This window comes from Danio aesculapii, chromosome 16 (genome assembly GCF_903798145.1).
Source record: "Danio aesculapii chromosome 16, fDanAes4.1, whole genome shotgun sequence".
Taxonomy (NCBI): Eukaryota; Metazoa; Chordata; class Actinopteri; order Cypriniformes; family Danionidae; genus Danio; species Danio aesculapii.
Window position 1 is genome coordinate 10,107,681 of NC_079450.1, and position 23,184 is coordinate 10,130,864.

Consider the following 23,184-nt stretch of genomic DNA (forward strand, 5'->3'; position numbering starts at 1 on the left):
ATGCCATTGCTGCACATTAGACAGAGAACATCTGAAACAACACACAAATATATACAGTATATACAGCACCTCTCAGTATAGCAGTGAGATGTTTTACAGCTTTATACAGTACATGTTTTATATTATGCATTTGGGTTACTTCTTAAAATAAGAGCCTACTATTCAAAGTAAATGCCTTAAGCACTTTAGCATCACCTTTTTTTTATATATATATTTTTTGCACTTATGGTATTTTGACTTTCAAAGCTGACCAAGATGGAGTGAATTTTCTCTTTAATCTGACATTTAAGAAATCTGCTGACATACACTGTTCAGTTTATAAATACTAAGCCTTATCAAAACATAATGAATTTACGACATGCCAGAAATCAGATCAATTTTTTTTTGCTGCATATATGCACAATTTGACCACCAGGCGGTGCTGAGAAAGTGTCATTCAAGATTTTCTGAGATGGAAAAAAAAAACTATTTGACAACATAAAAGATCTTTGTATTACTTTCTATAATGGTTTCAGGTTTTTTTTGTGTTGTTACTAGGTGTTAATGCAAGCATTTATTAATGGCTAGGCTTGCATTATACTTTTTACTGCCAAATTTAACAAAATATGCCAAAAAAAAGAATTTTTGTGTGTGACTGTATAATCTCATAAGCACCTTATTCTATGTAGGATCACAAAATAAAATAAGTTTTTTTGCAGTATTGATCGTTGTATGACTTCTTATTATTCATCAATAACACAAACACATTATTATTAGTAGTAGTTTTTGAGTATTTTACATAGAGATAAGTATGTTATACTGTAAAAACAATTATTATTATATTATATATTATTATTATTTTACAGTCTATGGTCTGAAACCGCGTGATCGGAAATCGGCCCCGATCACTCAGACTTAATCGGACGTTACCCCCAATCAGGACTCGAAAATATGTATATGTATATATATTCTGTGTATATTCTCGTTTTTAACACATTGTTGTAAAGTTCGTTGTTAAGGGAAGAAGAAGACAGGGTCGGCGATCTGTTCGTAACTTAGCAATATTTCTCAGATGAAAGAAGGCAGTTTTTGTGACATGGCATATATGATTTTCAAAAGTTAAATTGCTGTCTAATATGACACCCAGATCTTTTATAGTAGAGCTAACGCTAACTTTGTATCCCTCTACAACGCTGCAGGTCGAGTTGTGAGATCTGCTGTGTACAGGATTTAGGCCCAATAATTAATAATTCTGTTTTGTCTGAGTTTAAGAGAAGATAATTGTTGGTCATCCAGTCTTGAACATCATTAATACACTCAGTTAGCTTGGACAGTTCAGACGTCTCATCAGGTTTAGTTGAAATATATAATTGAGTATCATCTGCATAGCAGTGAAAGCTGATCCCAACTGGAGTGCCAGGTTTTGAAACAAAAGTCTAGGTGTGAAAGCACCCTGAGGTACTATATGAAAATTCACATAAAATTACTGTGATGTCCCTCATAAATACAACAATTCTGTAAATATATATATTTTTTAAAAAGTGCCTGTACTAGCATAAAAGTTAATGTGTATTAATTTCTATGTTGAATAAAATATTAATAGTGTTTGAATTCCTATAACTAATGTGCAAATGAAATGGCCATTTTTACAGTAATTTGCTGTACTCATGATGCCTGCCTTAATTTTACAATAAAGTGTAAAGTGGCACTAATTTAATTTACTAAAAATTGAAAAATTACAGTTCAACTGAGCTGAATACATATTTTGGGGCCCAACACCCTTTAGTTTATATCTGAGTTTCAGTAGTCATGTCAAAGCAGTCAGTAAATCAGCATACATACAGCATAGCATTTTAAAGTATTATTACTGGTCTATAAATGACTAAATGGTCTAGGACCTCAATACATTACAGAAATGCTCACTGAATACAAACCTAACAGATCACTCAGATCTTTAGGATAATATAAACTAGAAATCCCAAGAGTTCAGTCAAAGCAGGGTGGATCGGCCTTCAGCTACTACGCCCCTCACTGCTGGAATCAGCTTCCAGAAATGATCAGATGTGCTCCAACATTAGGCACATTCAAATCAAGACTAAAAAACACATCTGTTAAGCTGTGCCTTTACTGAATGAGCACTGTGCTACGTCCGACAGATCGCACTATTAGGTTTTTCTCTTCTTTTTCATTCTTTTATAACACATTTTATCTGTTTTTATGCTTATTTATTTATTTTTTACCATTTTTATTATTTGTTTTTATTTATCTTATACTTGTTTCTTTTATTCCTGCTTATGTAAAGCACTTTGAATTGCCACTGTGTATGAAATGTGCTATATAAATAAACTTGCCTTGCCTTTAATTTATATTTTCTCTGTATAATAAAATAAGGCAAAATGAGTGTTTCTAAATCAGGGGTGCCCAAACTTGGTCCTGGAGGGCCGGTGTCCTGCATATTTTAGTTCTAACCTCAATTAAACACACCTGAACCAATTAATCAAGCTCTTTCTTGGTATGCTAAAACTTCCAGGCAAGTGTTTTGAAGGAAGTTAAAACTGTTGTCTTTGGGCCTACTGATGAAATGATCCTGACATTTCAGTGTAGAATTAATCAAACTTAACTGCATTAATTACACATTATTGGCTTTTTTTTTTCAATCAAATGCCAAATCTGCTTATTTTCCAGCACATTACCCCGTGAGTTTAGTAATTTCAATATCTTCATGGGTTCCTCTCAAAGAAACCCAATGTTTTTCTCAAGTTTTCTCATACTTTTCTGTATTTAGTTCATCATACCAGAAAGAGCCTCAGCATTTTGAAGATTTTCCCACATCTGCATCCAATCCTGCTAGGTGAGATTGTGCTCTGCTGGAGCCACTCGCCTAATAAACATTTATTGGATCTTTTTCAGGCCGAAATTGCTCCAAAATGAAATTATTTCAATGGAAACCACATTAAGGAAGAACTAAGGTAACATTGAGACCATAAATGGCTTCACAATGTATTTTTTGCATCTCAGGCGAAAGCGTCGTGATGCACGTGATGTTTTTCTGCGTTCCTGAGGTCACCTGATGGGGCCGGAGTCAATGCGAGGCACTGTGGCCAAATCATATTCATGGACAAGTCATTTTGGTCTGATTAAAAGAATCTCTTCAGCTATTTACAAGGAGAAAAGGTTCATGCTCCTCCCGAGGTCGAGAAGAATGAGGTCAGATACATCCTTTGTGATTGGTCGAGCACATTTCTAGCAGAAATAGCAATGCTAATTGGTACATTTTCATTTAAAACTATCAAATGTCATGTTACCTCATGTATTTGACTCATATAAACATTTACATGACATTTTATACTGTTTTCTGTTGTGATTTCTATTGCTAAAGGTCACATTGGGGCCTTGTGTTCTTGCCAATGGAGCCAAACAGCAATGAAGCCTGAAAGCATGGCAGGATCGTCATACTAGACTTTACAGGAGTAAATGCTAAAGGTACTTTTTCAGTTGATTGATATTTATCTAAAAGCCAGCATTATGTACATTTGACACCAATGAGAAACTATACACAACTTTGTTTCATATGAAGATATATATAAAACTGTAGCTCTAAAACAGGAGTTGGGAACTTTTTACAGCAAAGAGCAATTTCTGCATTTAATATACATATATAAACAAACATTTTACCATTATAAAAAATAAAATCGTTACTTCAGATAATTCAAAATAAAGTATGCAGCAACGTTTTAATTTTGGTTAGTTTTAAAGAACCAAAATTGTATGAGAAATTTGACTATTATTAATAAAATAGCAATTCAGCAATTTAATTTTGGCCCCAAACTAACTCAAAATAAATGCTGATGTTTTATCACTGATCTGCACCCTTTCTATCTCACCTGCCATCTTGACAGCACGGTCGGTCATGCAGTTCTGGTGGACAGGGGCACGTCTATTTTTTTCTGAATTATTGAGTCCTTGTTTGAAAAATCCAAACCAGTGCTTAATTTTAGGTGAAAATTTCTGCCTTTCGATGTTCCTCAGAATTTTTTTCTTTTTGCCATCACCATTTATGAACGTTGTTTGAATTTACATGCACTCGCGGTTATCATAGATCAAACAATTACATTAAAGAGGGAATTGTAATTGTATTTTCAATAGGAAACTGATTTCTAGTAATGGTAATAATTATTTTTAAACCGTAAAATATTATTGAAGGAAGACAGCTGGACAGCCACATATTTTTGGTCAAAGAGCCACACGTGGCTCACGAGCCATAGCTTCCCAGCCACTGCTCTAAAACAATGGAGGAACAGTAAAAAAGTTGACAGTGATATATAGGCAGCCCAGTGTAATCCTTACTCCTTACTATAATTTCAGAAAATACTGGAAAGTATTTGCTCATCTAGAATACAGGAAAGAATTTGTTAATATGATTTGTATTTGCTAATATTACCAGATTGATTTATTTACATGATACATTTTCCCACTAAATTACTTGACATGAAATTGCAGTAATATATAAAGTACTATATACTAAGTTAATAGTAAGTACTGAGTGTACTATCTAAGTACTATAGGATTTTCCCACTATTTTGTACGGTGGATATCACTTAATTCAGGTATTGTCCTGCATAAACATTAAAATAATTTGAAAATATAATATCATATATCATAATAATATAAAATAGTATTGCAATAATATGACATGAAGTAGAGTTTTATGAAAACAGAAATAACAGATTCTATATGAAAACATGATGCTAAAACAATGTATATTTAATTTTGTGTACATTTATTTTTCATTCATTCACTCAAAATGATTTTTGCTGCCTGATTAAGCCTCTTATTTAAAATGAGCTGAATCAACACAATTCTTGAGTTTTTTGAGTTTTTTTCTAATTGTTTTGTTTAATCCACTTAAATTTGTAAAAACTAAGTTAACTTTATTGATTTATGTGTGGACATAATGGAATTGTGTGAAACCCAGCACTTTTTCATTCATTCATTCATCATTCATTCATTCTTTTATTCTGTCGCTTGTTGACCTGTTGACTTGACACTGGCCAGTAAAAATGTCACCTATTTTCATGACTAAGAACTTTACCCAAATAGTTATTAAATAAACTGTTTATTTTTTTAATTAATTTAATATCATAATGTTGTATTGAATCACAATGTTCTTTAAATGACTCTGAAAAAAATATTTCAGTGAAATAAACTGCATCATTAAAAGAGAAATGATGGGTTGTTGGTCTTCAGAAGCACTTTATTCCCATTTTAACCATCAGTTGCTTCATGAAGTAAAATGGAATGAATGTATTGATTTTGCAAGTGTCTTCATAGCATTTGTCAGTGAAATAAGCTGTGTAATTGTGGTTTTGCTGGGCTCTGACGTCAGCTAAAGACTGTTGTTAGCTAAAGGCACAGCTCCTACAGTATTTACTCTCTCCAGATGAGCTGGACGGCCTGCTTTCTGTGAAAAGTAAACTTTCTGCCTTATTAAAACACTGCAGATTTCTGACTCCGTAATGCTTTCAAGCTGTTGTGCAATAGTTAGATGTTAGCAATAGCATATGCTAACATCAAAGCTAGTTTGGAGGATTATCTTAATTACTTCATTTAAGTTCTACTTTAGTTTTTAAAGGGATTTAACGTTGTGAATTTGTTACATTTATTCAATTAAATGGAATATTGCTTAATAATTAGCATAGCAATTATTTGAATTATAATGTGGTTTATAAACATCCAAATCACTCAAAAATATAATTTTTACTGTTTCTTTCAGACTACTTATTTAAAATGAGCTGAAACAACACAATTCTTGAGTTTTTTTGGGGACAACTTAATTGTTTTAAGTTCAATCCACTTAAATTTGTAAAAACTAATAAGTTTCATTCATTCATGTTGTCCGTACACAAACTGACTTGTTTTTACAGTTATGGCTGTATGGGATTGTTTAAAGAAAATCCTGGGTTCTACACGATTTGATTTGTGTAAGGACAACATGATGACATTAAGGTAACTTATTAGTTTTTACAAATTTGAGTGGATTGAACACAAAACAATTAAGTTGCCCTCAAGAATTGTGTTGTTTCAGCTCATTTGATACAAGTAGTTTGAACAAGCAGCAAATGTCTTTTTTTGAGTGTAGTATGTTCAGTTATAGTATTTATGCATTCATTTTCCTTCAGATTAGTCCCTGATTATCAGGGGTTGCTGCAGCGGAATGAACCACCAACTATTCTGGCATATGTTTTACGCAGCGGATGCCCTTCCAGCCGCATCCCAGTACTGGAAAACGCCCATAGACTCTCATTCACACACACCCATACACTATAATTAAAAAATAATAATCATTATGTTTATTGGATTTTCACAATAATACAGACATAACAATACATTTTCAAAAGACACACAAAGACAAATGTCAACTCAAAACAATGTAGAGGAAAAAGAAGAAGCTCAGATTATATATAAAACAGGACTATACCACAAATAAAACAAATCAGAAAAAGGGCTAAAAACATTGCTTATTCTTCAGATAATAATACAGTTACAATATTCATTTTAGCATGATAGGGCAAACACTAAGTTCCAAATAATCTAAATATGGAGTCCAAATTTGAAAAAAAATGTTGTTTTTTGTGTAAAACATGGGTAAGATGTTCCACAGGAATCAACTCAAAAATGATCTTGTGCCAACCTTTAAGTGATGGAGATTTATCACTAATCCAATTAAGTTAAATATTTTTAATGGCGGCAAAGGTTAATATTATATACATTTTCTTATTAGCTGATGGAAACATGCATCCATAAAGTATACCCAAAACCAACGAAACTGGGTCGAAATGCTGCTGCTGTATGTTAAAGATCTTTTCCATTTCCCCCAGCACCAGAGACCAATATCTTTGCAGTCTGTTACATGACCATATACAATGCGTTAAAGTACCTACATCAGTTTTACATTTTAAACACTTAAGCGAATTAGAAGGGTTAAATAGATGTCTGCAGTTAGGGGAGATATGGAGTCTATGTATTATTTTATATTGTATTTCTCGTACGTGTACAAACAGATATTTTCTTAGCATTAGACCACTATGGCCACTATTAGTTTATCCAATTCACCTATAGCGCATGTCTTTGGACTGTAGGGGAAACCGGAGCACCCTGGAGGAAACATGGGAAGAACTTGCAAACTCTATACAGCAATGCCAACTGGCCCAGTCGGGACTCGAACCTGCGACCTTCTTGCTGCGAAGGCAACAGTGCTAACCACTGAGCCACCCAATTATAGTATTGTCTTTGCTTTTTTTATTTTTTGTTTTCTACTCTAGATTTGTTTTTGACCACTGTCATAGGGTGGGACAAATCCTGAGATAATAATAGATCCGCTTGTGGCTCGTCTGTAATTGCAGGGTCTGATGGGTGTTTCTACATCCAGTCTATTTCTACATCAAGTGAATCATGACATAGAAAGGAGGACATACACCATCAAATCTGTCCAGAAATGGATATTTTGTTGTGTAAAAATACAAAATGAAAGCATTAATTGAAACGTTATCTAAAGTGGATAAACATTTTATGGAAATATCAGTGCTTTAACACTGTAAAAAAGTGATTAATTGACTTAAAAAAACTTACTTTAATAAAAGTGAGTAAACATGTTGAATTTATAACTTTGATTTGATTGATTGACTTTTCTTTATTTCTATAGCGCTTTTACAATGTAGATTGTCGAAACAGCTTAAGTTCTAGATTGAAACTGTGCCAGATTTTAGAGTTGAAGTTCAGTGTAGTTCAGTTCAGTGTGGTTTAATTTTCACTGCTGAAAGTCCAAACACTGAAGAGCAAATCCATCGATGTGCAGCTCTACAAGTTCCAAAAAAGTTCCCACTTTACGTAAAATGTCAGTTACTCTGTTTCCTTAAAATTATTAAATGAAATTAAACCCAACAGTCAACTTTATCAAATGAAATAAGTGTAGTTAACTCAATTGACTGAAAGTTGATTCTACTCATTTGAAAAGAGTGTGGAACTCAATGTTGAAGGTGATGAGTTCATTAAATACCTTATTACTTCAACTGAAATGTAGTTAGTTCACAGTACTCATATAGACTAGTTTTTAACTCAAATGGTTTGTAGCAATTGGTTTCCTCAAACGGTTTGAGTCGCCTTAACTTATTAGGTTTTACAGTACTCAGTTGGTTTGACTTCTCTTCATTTATTGGGTTTACTGTGCTCAAATTGCTTCGTTTACTCAGATGGATTAAGTTCCCAGTACTCATTAGGATTAGGTTTGTTGCAATCGGTTTCCTCAAATGGTTTAAGTTACCTTAACTTTTTAGGTTCTACAGTGTACTGTAAGTCGTCAACTTAACACTTCCAACACTGTAAAAAGGCTGGGTTTCATGCAATTTCTTCCTGTTCTCTCAAAACAAATCGATTAAGTTAACTTGAGTTTTTTCTAATTTACTATTTCACGCTTTGCATGACGTCACATTTAACAAGCGGATATACAATATGCAACTACCTCAACAGGTTACATATTAAATGCTGATTATTCTGTGAGTATATGGGAGGTTTTCAGACTTTGATAAAAGCAAACCAATTTCTTAATCTCCTAACCAGCACCCCATTTCTGAGCATTTTCTGGGAAACGACTCAAATAAAAAATGACTAGATCTTGAACCCTGGTTTGAAACTAGAATTTTGCTAGTTTGTTACGTAAGAGTCATAATAACTCAAATAGTTTTTTATGTCTGTATGAGCAGGTACAGTCATTTGAATCTTTTTGACTCGAGACTTCCGGTCCCATTCACTTTCATTCATTTTTGACATTAAAAACAGCTCGTTATGCTGCTTAATGTTGCAACCTGATGTTTTCTAATTAAATTATTCTACTTTTTCTGTATATTCATGAACACACTTGTCTGTAGAGGAAGTAGTTTGACCTTTTTCTTCCGTTTATTATCTCCCATAGGCAACTGAATTGGAAGTTCTAAAACAATTGTAAAAACAAGCGCACTTCCGCATTGTAGAATAGGGTCAAACATGGTAATATATTGGTGAAAGAGTAATTTGCGATTTCTTTCACTGAAATTCATTTGAGGAAAAAATGGAAGAGACTATCAGGATAAAGGTATGAAAACACCATGAAGATAAAGCATCTACAATACAATTGCTGGTGTTTATTATAGTTGAGATGATCATATTTGAGTGGCATCAGTACAGTGCTGCTGACCAAAGACTCTAAGTTCAGAACAGATTATGTGTGGAAAAGTTTTCAGTGTGTGAGAGAGCTCAAGTTATCAGATTTCATCAGAAACAGTCTGTAACACAATCTTTGAATCTAATAATGTGGTGGTGTGGGAGTCTGTATCTCGGCCATCAAAGCTTGAGCAGTGAAGATGTATGACACAGACACATTTATATACAGAAAATCAGACTTAATCAGTTGATGCATTGTTTGTTTATTAAACAATATCTAGATTGTATTTTTCATGTCAGCAATAAATGTGCTCTGATGTAAATCCCCTCTAAAAATCCTGGCGGGTTTGATGCATCTATGTTTATGGCACCAAAATAACTAGTTGAATAGTCTTGGCATCGGAAAATTACCCAAATCACCACCCAAGCCATCAGTCTTGGTCATTATCTCCAGTAAATCCTTATGTTTTGATTAATATTTGACTGTTGTCGGATATGAAATAACTGAAATCATTCGGCGTAGTGATATGGAACTGTAATGCGGTCAAAATCTGATCAGAACTACTTTAGCTGTGCGTCTATTTCAAAATAATTGCACACCTTAGAATGTTCATCAGCCAATCAGAATCAAGAATACAGCAGCCCTGTAGTATAAGCAGAAACAATTGTACATTATGTAGAATTGTAAATAAAATCTTAAAAAGAAAAAGCAAACATTCAGTTTTGCTTGAGAAAATGGAGATGATAGCTAGTGGATCTTGTCAAATTGATCAACTCATAAGAATTTTAAACTCATAAGAATGTTTGTCACTTTTAAACACCAATGTGCAAAATATTTAGCATACAAGCAGTGTATTTGGGTGATCTATTGGCAAGCTGTCTACTTGTGTTTCCAGTCTAGACCCGAAAACAACTGTCACCCAGTAAACTTTACATATTAAAAGTGTTCAGTGTAGGGTAGAAAGTAATATATTAGAATCTTAAGCCGATCTATATCTTTAAAAAATAGCATTACATATACTTTTATTTATTTTTTAATTAATTAGTTGCCATTTTGACAGGACAGTGGAATAGGATTTGATGGGATTCGGGATTACAGGATTTCTGCAGGCATCATCAAATTTAAGACTTTTTATGTCCCTTATAAGTCCAATAAGAATTAAATTTTAGACTTATACAGCGTTAAACACTAAGCATTTTTCGAATGGCATGGTATTATCATCACAAACCATAAATTCATTTCACGATGCTATACCAGCTGAAGTATCACGATACCAGGTTGTATTTCGATACTGTATTAATTTATAATTCAAATATATGAAATAAAGCAAACTGAAAAAAACTATATTTTATATGTTGTAATGCATACATTAATAATTCACTTATTATTGAAAAAGTATTATTCGTACAGACATTCTCTGTTTTATTTGTATATACTGTGACTTTTTTTGTTGTTATTATAATAATAATAATAATAAAATAAATAAAATCATTGATTGATTACCACTAACCACTGGGCTATTTCCCTGACAACATTTATGTTGCTAATGTAAAAGTATGTGTTATTTTATTTATTTGTTTGTGTGTTTTTGATTAAGATAGTCTTAGGATTGTAATATATTACTTTTTACCCACACTGAAAGTGTTCATTTACAGCTTTAAAACAAGTGCAGATAAAGATATCAATAGGACGGAAAAAAAAAGAATATAGAAAAGATTCGTTTGATCAGGTTAAGTACTATAATTATAGTGGTTTAATCAAGTGTTGTGATTTGAACTCATCCTATATCACTTGAGGGGTATTGCACAAAAGTAGAATTAAGAAAGCCATCATAATAGAAAAAGTGCGGCTTGACCTACTGTATCTTAATCAGTGCACATTTGCTGATCCAGGATGAGAATATGCCGCCAAGTTAAGCCCAATTTAGATAGCTGGGATGATTTCACATTCATTGCATTCTTCAAGAGACAACGAGATCGATCACAGAATGCAAATACAGATAATGTTAGATGATGTGAGCCAATCAGGTGACTTGTTGAAAAACGCCCCTCTGGCCAGCCAATCTGATTACTCCCATTACTTTCATTCAGAGATTAAACAGTAACATGCGAGTTGGTGAAATCAAATGTATTAACAAATTAACAGTTGTTCACTTGCCCTAAAATGTGACCCGTGGACATTCGTGTTACTCAGGAAATTTATGATGAATGATAACTGCAAATGCTTAACCGATATTGAGCATCTGTTTTACTCTTTGGTATATTTAATCTATTTAATCATCTAAACTGCCTGCCAAAAGTCATGTTGTCGATTCCAGTTGTAAGAGCAACAAATAACAACTTGACTTCTAGTTGGTCATTTGAACAAATGGCAGAAGGTTGATTTCTTTGATGAATTATCTCTTGAGCTGGATCCCAATCCTCACATATACTGCAGAAGACCTACTGGAACCTGCATGAACCCAAGATTCTCACAGAAACCAGTCAAGTTTGGTGAAGGAAAAAAATCATGGTTTGGGGTTACGTTTAGTATGGGGCATGCAAGAGATCTGCAGAGAGGATGGCAACATCGACAACCTGAGGTATCAAGATATTTGTGCTGCCCATCACATTACAAACAACAAATTCTTCAGCAGGATAGCGCTCCTTCTCATACTTCAGCCTCCACATCAAAGTTCCTAAAACCAAAGAAGGCCAACGTGCTCCAGGATTGGTCGGCCTAGTCATCAGAGATGAACATTACTGAGCATGTCTGGGGTAAGATGAAGGAGGAGGCATTGAATATCATTTCAAAGTATCTTGATGAACTCAAGTCCTACAAGAATGCTTTCTTTGCCATTCCAGATGACTTTATTAAATTATTTGAGTCATTGCAGAGATGTATGGATGCAGTCCTCCAAGCTCATGGGAGTCAAACACAATATCATACACAAATCCACTGCACCATGACTTTATATTCCATACTGTACATTTATATCTGTTAAGTGACAAGACTTTTCAAAGTCAGACCTTATTGTCCTAATTAAATTATTAAAAATCAAGGCATGATCATATGTTATTTCGGTAAAATAAGCGTAATCTTGAGGCCTTTACCTTTTAAGCCACTTCTGATACCAAATGATCAACTAGAAGTCAAGATATTGTTTGTTGTTCCTAAAACTTGGATAGGCGACAAGACTTTTGCCAGGTAGTATATACTTATTAATTTAATTCATTTACGATTTTTCTTTTGATTTATTTAATCTCTTTATATGATATTTTGATATATCAGCAAAAAAAAAAAACAACGTTGTGACTAAAACGCATTTATTTCTAGTAACACTGACAGCAAAACCAGCAGATAAATCACTAGGATTAATCTTAGACTGGTTGTTATCTCAATAGCTAAATTTGGCCTAATTTAACTTGCTTTCATGAAGTAACTTCACCAAGACTAAAATCAGCCAGGATGTATTGACAATCCCAGCTCAATCCCTTATCTTGCTTTTGTGCAACACCCCTTTAGCTCAGCTGTTTATCATAATTGTCTCATTTAAGCAGAATGAAGAAACACATAGAAGTTCTTATACTCCTCAAAGAGGTGCAACTCATCAGAGAAGCTGGTGGAATAACCCAAATCTTTACATGAGGTCTTGATTGTGTGAACCACACAGACGGGAATCATCTCAAACAGAAGTTCAGCCAACTGCGTCATCGGAAGCTTCTTCTGCTCCACAACCAGACTCTGTATCCGGGCTTTATCGACAGGCTCAGGCGAGGCACTGTAAGAAACCACAACGTTGAGTTTGTCATCAGACGCCGGCACCTGAAAGCGACTCTTCCCTGTCAAACCCTGGAAGTCTTTCTTGTTGGTGAACAGTCCAGTCGGTGAGTTAAAGATGCGGACTGACCAGCACACCCAGTCGTACTTCTTTTTTAGGTGCTCTACCAGAATGTCGGCCAGTTGCTGGTTGCTTTTGTCGCTTTGGTCTCTCACTATGCGTTTGGCGTCCAGCTCAGATTGTGTAGGAAAGCTATTAATGCAGTCTTCAATCACAACAATCATTTTCGACTGGACTACTTCCATCTTCTCCTTCCACTCTTGAAGCAACTTCTCCTCCTCATCGTCGCCTTTTAGTGCTGCGTGTCCCAGTAGGGCGATCAAACCGACGCAGAATAACTTCTTGAGCGTAGCGCAATACTCCTCCACTGCCCTTCGGCTCTTTTGCTCGTAATTCAGAGTGATCTCCAGCACAGACTCTCCTGAGAAGTTATCTCCTGTTACTGCGCTATAAAGAGTGTGCAGGTTTTTATCACCGCCTGTCCTGTTGAAGTGGTCCAGGAACGTCTTCTTCCTGACCTCTCTGAATTTGGGCTTGGCATTCAGGACATCCATGAACTTGCGGAACTGGTTGGTCAGATTCTCCTCCACGGTGAAGTAGGTGGCATCGACTCCACTTTTCTTGATCTCCTGGTTTATCTGCTGGACTTCTTCTGAAACGACTTCCAGGCGGTCTCGCACTTTCTGGAACTGCTCCTTCATGTATTCGGCTTCTTTGCTTTCAACGTTGTCTAGCGCCAGCCTTACGATCGGAGCTGCGATGGAGAACACTGGGAAGAGATCCCCAACGATACTGGCCGCCACTTCTGCACCCTGTTCAAACACTTCCATGATGTTCTCCACCATATCTTTCTTCTGTGCAACGAGTTTCTGTAGCTGCGCAGCCATCTTTAGGATTCAATAGTAGAAGTATCTGTGTTGAATAAGATAATAACATAATTAGAATGGGGTATATGCACACAAACTTGTAATTTGCAGTAGGCCAGCTCAAGCACTTTGTGAACTGTCACACTATGGCTGAACGATAAATCGCATGCGATTGTCATGCGCATTATTCTATAAGGCCATCTCTGCAGTCAGCTGTGAATCTCCAGCATCTGTGTTCAGCTGGAGCAGCGTTTACTACACAAAAGCCATAGTTCTCTGCCAAATTACACAAAATAAATTGCATGCGATATCATCATGAGCAAATAATCATTCTGCAATATTGACAACTGTTTACGTAGCTTCAGGGGCGAACTATGACTCTTTGCAGTAAATGTTGCTCATGTTAAAAAGCCACTGTTATGGGTTTTTGAAAAAGACCTTCCATGAAGTGTGTAACACAGCACTAAGTGAATGAAAACATCCAGCTGAGGTTTAAATCTGAATGTGCACCTTGCTGGTTCCTTAACAAAATAGTCGACTGAGAGTCTAATAAATGAATCGTGTTGGGCTCCTGAACGCATTAACGATATGGTACATCACCAATTATGTAGTGCCAGATTCTGTAAAATGTTAACTCTTCAGACACTAGCGGATCACGGGACTGATCATGACACAAAGATGACGATCACTGACAGATTCGGCTGTGGGGAATAAAGGGTTAAAGTTTATTTTCGCAACAATACCACAGTATAGCCAAGCGTGTACTGTGTTTGTTCCTGTCATTTTTCAGATTTTTGATACAATAACCTACGCTGCAATGTGGGACTCGCCAGCCATTTGCTATTAAAGGAAGAAGCAGCAGACTATTATGTATGGGACTTTGTCAGTAACTGTTACAGTTTCTTCTTTCTCCAGATTTATTAGCCCCCCTTTGAATTGTTTTACATTTTTCATATATTTCCTAAATGAAGTTTAACAAAGGAAGGATTTTTTCACAGTATGTCTGATAATATTTTTTCTACTGTATAATTATTCTTATTATTCTATAACTAGAATAATATAAAAAATTTTAAACATTTCAAAGTCAATATTATTTTAAGCTATATATTTTTTCGACTGTCTACAGAACAAACCATCATTATACAATAACTTGCCTAATAACCCAAATCTGCCTAGTTAACCTAAATAACCTAGTAAGGCCTTTAAATGTAACTTTAAGCTGAATAGAAGTGTCTTGAAAAATATCTAATCAAATATTATGTACTGTTATCATGGCAAAGATAAAATAAATCAGGTATTAGAAATGAGTTAATAAAACTATTATGTTTAGAAATGTGTTAAAAAAAAATTCCCTGAAAAAAATAAACAGGGGGGTTAATAATTCTGATATATAATTTTTTTTTTTTTTTTTAATTGTTAAAGGTGTTATTTTTTTTTATCAACGAAATTATATTTGACAACCTATTTTATCTATTTTATTTTATTTTTCTTTAAACTTTTGAGAGTTTTTAAAAGAAATTATTTCATATCAAATTAGCCCGTTCTCAGCAATACGACAGCATTGTGCATATTTACATATTCTCAGTTCTGCCACAGTGCGCTTCATTTGTATTCATTTATAATACCGGTTCGAACACTGTTACGTAGCGGATGCACCTCGCTACGCACATAAGGTTAAGGATGACCGCTATTAAAAGAGGTCACCCGGAGTCCCCGTTCCTGTTCCCCAAGCACTCACACACAGGCCAAGTTTGCGAAAAAGGGGTAACAAATTTATTAAACAAAAATTCCACTATAGGAACCAGGGAACAAAAAGGCCAACAATAAACAAAACAAGGTACGCTACCTATTATTAAATCTCTTACCTAAAACCGAAAATAAAGATCCGTAAATGAAAAACAATTCTGACCTCCATAACGGTCCATTAAACAAGAGAAAACTGGACAAAAGAAAAAGGGGCCTTCCCTTAGATCATTCAGCAGTAAGTAAACATTTAGCCACAGCTAACAGAATACCGTCCTAGTACCGTATTTAACAGAGTATCTCACCAGATTACTTTGAAACAGGGTTGTAGACATGAAATAAATGATCAGCCACCGCTAATGCAAGTTACCGTCCTAGTACCGAATTTAACAGAGTATCTCACCAGATGACTTTGGAAAAAGGTTTCAGACAGAAAGATATCACTGCCACACAGAGAACTTAGAGCGATCTGCTCACACACACAACAGCGAGGGGAAACAGGAAGAGAACTCGATGAAGAGCGCAAACAGCACGCTTTTATAACTGGCGCCGCCCCTCTCACAGCTGCACCTGATATCCGCTCATGTGGAGAGAGAGAGAGAAAGAGAGACAGATAGAGGATACAACACACACAGGAACAATACACACTAGCATTGTCAAAATAATGTTACTCAATATGTAACAAACACACTTTCCTAAAAATAACTTTAAAGACTGATTTCACAGTTGCAAATGTTTTTGCATTTGACACCAAATTTTATTTTGCACCTAAAGAATTAATTCAACCCCTAATTAAAATGTTGTCGTTCTTTATTGCATTCCAATTCCATTCCAATGTCATAAACTAGTTCAATAAATGCAGATATTTTTAATCAGATGTGAGGGATTTCTGTCTCCTGAATTTAATGTCTATTCATCCCGAACTCTTATGCTTCAAAAGATTCATAATATGTTGGCTTTTTTTTCCTTCTTCTTTATGAATGTTTTTAGGTGAGCATTCTGATTTCATCAAATAGGCTATATCATTTCATTTATATATTCATATTCATATATTAATTTTTGTTCTAAAAATGAATCAAAGTCTTTTAGGACACAGATAATGGCGAGTATAACGTGAACTAACCATTTGTAGGTAGTCCAAAGAGACAAAACATGCTATTTTCTCATTCGAATGATTTGGAAAGTCTTTTGTTCATGTTACATTTTTATCCAAGCAAACCTGTAGGGTTTTTGTCTCCTCAGAGTGGTAAAATAAAATGAAAAGAACTTACAAATGTCAGTCCTTGTTTCCTCTCAGGCTTTGAGCAGTCAATGTGAATCCGGTTGTTCTGCTGAACAAAGATAAATGAAATATGAAATGTGTTATAGACACCGTAACAATACTTGAACAATACACACCAGGTGTATGCATACAGAGTCTTGCTCATTCTGACAACCACACCTACACATTTATAAAAGAAATGGGCCATACTATGTGCATTCAGTCAGTTCAAACATACACTAAAATAATTGGCAAATAATGTAAGAACACTTAGTCACAAAGTATGCAACAGTTGGAAAAGCATTTCAGCTGGAAACAGTTCAAGTGGATTTCCCCTTTGCCAAATGTTAATGATGCAACACACAGAGAAGGCCAAGGATTAGCTTAAGGGAACCAAGTAGAGTGTTAGGTCATTTTATAACTTCCTACAAAATCATATGAACTATTAGTCCATATAGTTTAGATATACTTGTATGACTTAATGTCCTGTGATCTAAAGGCTTGAGCTTAAGGGGATGGCTCACCCAAAAATGAATATCCAGTCATCATTTGCTGATCATTTACTTGCTTCAAACCTTTACGAGTTTCTTTGTTCTGATGACATTTTGAAAAAAGCTTGTAACCATTGACTTACATTTGTTTTTCCTACTATGGAAGATAAAGTCAATGGTTACAGGTTTTTGGCTTTCTTCAAATTCAAAGCATATTATTACAATAATATTATATATGACAGAATAAAGACACTCATAAAAGTGGAACCACTTAAAGAAGGGTAATGTAAATAGTAAGTAAATGTTCATTTTTAAGTGGACTCATTTTAATGCAAGGTATTGTAACTCCAAAACAAAAGGGAAATTTAGTTGTTTTGGGATTTTGAATTCTTTAACTTAACAATTATTCGGAAATGTGACATTTTTGCTTGTTTGTGTAAAAATAAATATATATTGCACAATTCACAATATACCATACAATTCTGATACAACTGTGATAGCATCCACAAAAACATCTAACGATTTCCATTAACCTTTCTGGCTAGTGCCGATTCAGGTGTGGAAATGATTAGTAGGGTAGTTTAACTATTGTAGCTGAGCAAGAACCTTTTTTTTTTTTTCCAAAGCACCTCATTAACCATGGAAACAAGACAAGGAAAACAGCATGTCAGCTTCTCTGAAGTCTCCCACATTGTGCTCTTACTGTGGGCAGTTGCTACAAAAATTCCAGGATTACAAGATGAAATCTCACTACTTTCGCAAGCATGTTGACCAGTTATAAACCAAAATAGACCTAAATGGATGCTGGAAATGTTGATAACACTCTAGGCATGGGTTGGTATAAGATTCTGACGGTATGATAACCTTGGATAAAAATATCACGATTTCATGGTATTGTGATTACTGCTCTAAAATATAAATGTCTTTTTAGATGTCTAAGTAAAAAAAAACAACAACTTATTTCCCCTTTGAACACAATATATTTTATTTTGAGAAACATTTAAAATACTTTGGAGCAGTAAACATGTCAGGCTAAATAATTCGAATGAATCACTGACTTCTGCTGTCTTCATTAGTTAAAAAAAATAAAAAAACTGATTTCTTTACAATTTAAAAAGGCATCTTTGGATATCTTTTCTGCTGGAGATGCTGTTATCGTAAAAACTAAAAAACCTGTAAATAAAAAATCCTACACATACCTTAGGAACGACATTACAGAAAATTTAGGCGGTTTTAAAACCTTGACTTTTCCAAACCGCGGTATACCTTGAGAACAATTATCATCCCATGGCTATAACACTCATGACTTGTCAGCATGGATCACAAAAAATGAATTACTAATTTAATACTAAATGACTCCATTAGCATTTAGTCAGTCTTATATGGGGTACCAATTCAACATGGCACCATTTCAAAAGGTTGTGCAGCTAAAACATACAAGACTGCCTTATGAGTAGGGCCAGACGGAATCTGCGGACATTTTTTGCTATTTCTGTGCAGAATTGTGTTAAAAAATCTGCGGATTTATTATTTTGGGAGTAAGATAACTAAAACCTTAATATATGAAATAAAAAGTAATACCTTTTTAACTTTTATTTAATGTTTACAATGCAAATCCAATTAGATCCACTTTATTTGGTAAACAAAGCAAGTCCCTCATGTAATATTTCAACTAAAAGACAGAAATTATTACTTTACAAATTGTCAATAAATCATATGAATATTTTCATATTAGTCAATAATATTACTGTAATTTAAAAACTGAATAAATATAAATTTACACACATTTACACAAGTAAATAAACCGAATCAATGATGGGCTAAAAATCTGTGGAATTCTGCGCGCGCAGATTCTGTGTAGGCCCACTTATGAGACACAAATAAACATTATTAGAAGAACTTATGGATTTAGCCCTTGGTATAATTAACCATGTTTGTGCTATGCTAGCCATAGTTAAACCATGGCATTTAGTAAAAATTGGTTATACAAAATGGATTTCAGTACTCCAAAAAACATGGTTATTACAATTTTTTACCATAATAAAACTATAGATAATATTCATAATGATTGTTCTGCATTAAGACCTGGTGTTGTACTTGTTGCTGATTGGCTGATCACAAGGGACCCTCAAAACTTTCATTATATTTATCAATAAATAATTTTTAATGTTTAAGCTATATTAAGCCTGGTTTAAGCTGGACATAGCTGGTTTATGTTGGACTCCCAGCCTGTCTAAGCTGGTCAAGTTGGTTTTAGCTGGCTAAGACCAGGCTGCAAATGGCCAAAACCCCTCTAAAACCAGGCTGGTCGAGCAGCTAACAAGCTTAGGCTGGTTTAAACTGTTTTTTCCTCAGCAGGGATGTTTATTAGTTAAGTAGTCGCGGTATAATAAACAGGGGACGCGTGTAATCGGCTTTAGCGGGTTACTTTAACTTGCGTTTGACATTACGTTGCCCCTTCACCTTGCTGACGGAAAGGTAAGTTAAAAGTTTGTCTTAGGATACAGATGTAATCATTCATACACTCATTTCCACTGGCTAAAATGAAGAAACGTGCCCTCCAGAGGATTTATTTTACAAATCAAAATGAAAACTACAAAAGCTAAAGCAATATTAGTTGACAAAAACACTTCCTGGTTAAGATTGCAGGCAGCTCCCCTCATATAGTCAAATAACCCGTCCGTCATTCAGAATGATACTAAATGCGATTATAATACACAGAATTTCATTATTTTGCGTAAACAATCGATTAGTTATGCAACTTATTTGTGTTTGAAACATCTGTATCTCGAGCTTGAGAAAATATCTGAGGTGGACAGCAGACTCTGAAGAGAAACGCCCAGAAACTTTTCACGAGCAAAAACTGAAACTACAGCTTACAGACCAGCGAAATTATCATATAATGAACTTTAGAGAACAAATTAGCACAGTATGAACCAAACTCACCTTTCAATCGATCACAAATGGCACAGAAAATAAAATTAAGCGAAAGTTCAGGCTGATCTGTTTATCGCAGCGTCTGATCATGCGCGGGTTCTTGTCTAAAATGTGGCACACCCTGCAAAGACACATTGGAGGAATTTAAAGTATTGTACTTTATCACTGACAAAAACGACCACTGATACATGTTTTCCACCGAAATACAATAGAATAATCTAATATTTGCGTTTAAAGTGCACCATAGTATTCCACAGTTCCTAAAGTTTCCACAAAAATGGTTGCTATTGTAAAATAATTACTGAAGTTTTCCTTTATTAACAAACATTATGCTTACAATTTTATATTATATTTCAGTCTCTTATGTAAACCTCTATGTATTAAAGGGATAGTTCTCCCAAAAATAAAACTTCTGTTATCATTTACTCTGACTTCACTTGTTCCAAACCTGTCTTGAACACAAAAGAAGATATTTTGCAGAAAGCTGAAAACATGTAACCATTGACTTGCATAGTATTTGTTTTTCGGACTATAGTCAATAGTTACATGTTTTCAGCTTTCTTCAAAGCATATTTTGTGTTCAACAGAACAAAGAAACTCATAAATGTTTTAAAACCACTTGAAGGCAAGTAATTAGTGAGTAAACTAAATTTTTTTTAGGTGAACTATCCCATTAACAAAATTAAATATGAACCTAATTCAATATCTGTTTTGAAGGTCCATTAACTTAACCCTTAAACAGTCAAGAGTGGGAAATGCTAAGCAAAACCATTGCATGTTGTTTTTTGTATATCATCTGGACTTTAATAAAACAAATCCAAAATTATTTTTGAAGTATTTGATTTATTTAGGATTATTTGGGTCGTATCTCCCAGGATACGTTGGCTGTTTTAGGGTTATATACATATATACAAGTGATGCCTGTTGATACTTTGAAACAAATGTCTAGATCATAGTTTTTTATTTGTGATTACATACCATCATGAACATGAAAATGACAGGATTCTTGAATCACAGACAATATATAGCTAGAGTATTCATCATATTTCATTTAGAAATAGCATTTCCCCCAAAGAAAAGACATCTAACATTTAAATGATATGCTTTTTGATTGTAAACAACACTAAACAACACGACTAACAAAGAAAGCCCCATGAGTCTGTAGTTTTCGAGGAACTACTTTCTCTTCTAAACTAGAAAATACACCAATTTGATCTGAAATACACTTTTACATTTGGTCACAGACATATATTTGTGTTTCTTTTCCATTTATGCATTGACATGCGAAAATAAAGTAAACCAGCAGTAACATAGTTTCTCATAGTATGTGCGCAATCACAATTCAGTCGTCATTTGTTTTATCGATAACGTTTGACTTTTTAATACAATCAAATGTTCTAAACCAGAAATATATATAAGACTGATATCAAAGTTTGGCACATCTATTCAGAGTGAATGCACAGGTATGCCTTCTTGTGCCTCGCGAAGTAGAAACACTCCGGTTGGAAGTTGTTTTTCTCTTCTACTTTCTTATAGCAGCTAATAGCATGGACCACAGTGTTGGGAAGAGTCTTCCACAGCGTCTGAGCCACAGACTGCATGTTGCCCTTCAGCTTCTGCATCTCTATCTGATCTACAATCTCACTCTTGTTAATCGGTTTCGGGTCAGCGCTGAAAGACACCACGATTCTGATGTTGTTTGGGGTCAGGAGGTCAAAAAAGTTGCCACCTCCACCACTTCCGTGGTACTTCTTGCCAGCTAGCCAATTCCAGAAGAATATACCACTGTGGTTGAAGACCCGAACTGACCAGGAAACCCAGTAATATTTCTTCTCGAGGATATCCAGTATAAATCCGGTGAACTCTGGGTTGACGTTGGCTTGTCGCTCCAACAGTTGCCGCTCAACATCGTCCTTGGCCTGCTCGGGGAAATTCTCAATGCAGTCATCCACCGCCGCTTTCATGCGCTTTTCAACATCTTCCATGCGATCCTGCCATTTTTTCACCATTGCCTCACCTACCGCTCCCTCCTTCAGGGCGGCGTGACCCATGACTGCTATAATTCCCATGACGAATAGCTTCTTTAGCCTGGCACAAAACTCCTCCACCGGCTTCCTGCTCCTTTGGTCTGTGGTCACCACTGTGTCCAACATGGCATCCCCAGAGATATTTTCACCAGTTACAGCATTGTACAAGGAATCAATGTTTATTTCACCACCAGTGTTCTCATACTGGGTTATGAACTTTTCCTTCTTCTTCTCCTTAAACTTTGGCTTGGCATTGACAAAGTCTTGAAACTTCTCGTACTGGCTCATAATCTTGGCCTCACGGTCAATGTTCTGCTTGTTCATGGACGTCCGCTGCAACTCCAAAGCAATTTGTTCAATTTCGTCTTGGATCCCTTCCAGTTTTTGGTTGATCTTTTCAAATTGTTCTGCGAGGAACTTTGCCTCTTTGCCTTCTGGGTTCCCCAGAAGCTCGGCGGAAGCCATAAATACCGCCTCAAGTATGGGATGAAACTGTCCAACAGTGGCTGCTAAAACCTCGCAGCCTTGCCCCATGATTTCCACTCCTTTTTCGATCTTGTCCTTGTTCTCCACAACCCATTCTTCCACCCGATTCATTCTGGTTCAAATCAGAGAGGCCGTCTTATCTTTGTCTGTAATAGATCAAGGCATACAGTATATATCATAAAGTGGAAGCCACAACATGAAAATCAATACTAAAATCAATGCAGCCTTTTCTAAGGGTCATATTTGTTTGCTCATTGATGGGACCTTAACAGTAACCTGAGATTAATCGGACAGCCAGACCACAGGGCAGAAATACCAGAGTGTTTGTATATTTAAACATGTTTTCCATTGGCTCCAGACTATTTTTTTTTTTAAAAA

General features: G+C 35.1%; 2 protein-coding genes across 2 annotated transcripts; both read right to left on the minus strand.

Annotated features, from left to right (window-relative positions):
* Positions 1 to 9,417: 9,417 nt before the first annotated feature.
* Positions 9,418 to 20,452, minus strand: rpz4 (rapunzel 4). The gene is made up of 3 exons (XM_056476296.1): positions 20,303 to 20,452; positions 16,876 to 16,935; positions 9,418 to 13,907 (listed from the first exon to the last, which is right to left on the minus strand). The coding sequence occupies exon 3, from the start codon at positions 13,880 to 13,882 to the stop codon at positions 12,707 to 12,709; it is 1,176 nt and encodes a 391-aa protein (XP_056332271.1). The 5' UTR covers positions 13,883 to 13,907; positions 16,876 to 16,935; positions 20,303 to 20,452; the 3' UTR covers positions 9,418 to 12,706.
* A 664-nt stretch (positions 20,453 to 21,116) lies between these two features.
* On the minus strand, positions 21,117 to 23,095 carry rpz5 (rapunzel 5). Its single transcript, XM_056476293.1, has one exon. The coding sequence runs from the start codon at positions 22,915 to 22,917 to the stop codon at positions 21,736 to 21,738; it is 1,182 nt and encodes a 393-aa protein (XP_056332268.1). The 5' UTR covers positions 22,918 to 23,095; the 3' UTR covers positions 21,117 to 21,735.
* Between the last annotated feature and the right edge of the window lie 89 nt (positions 23,096 to 23,184).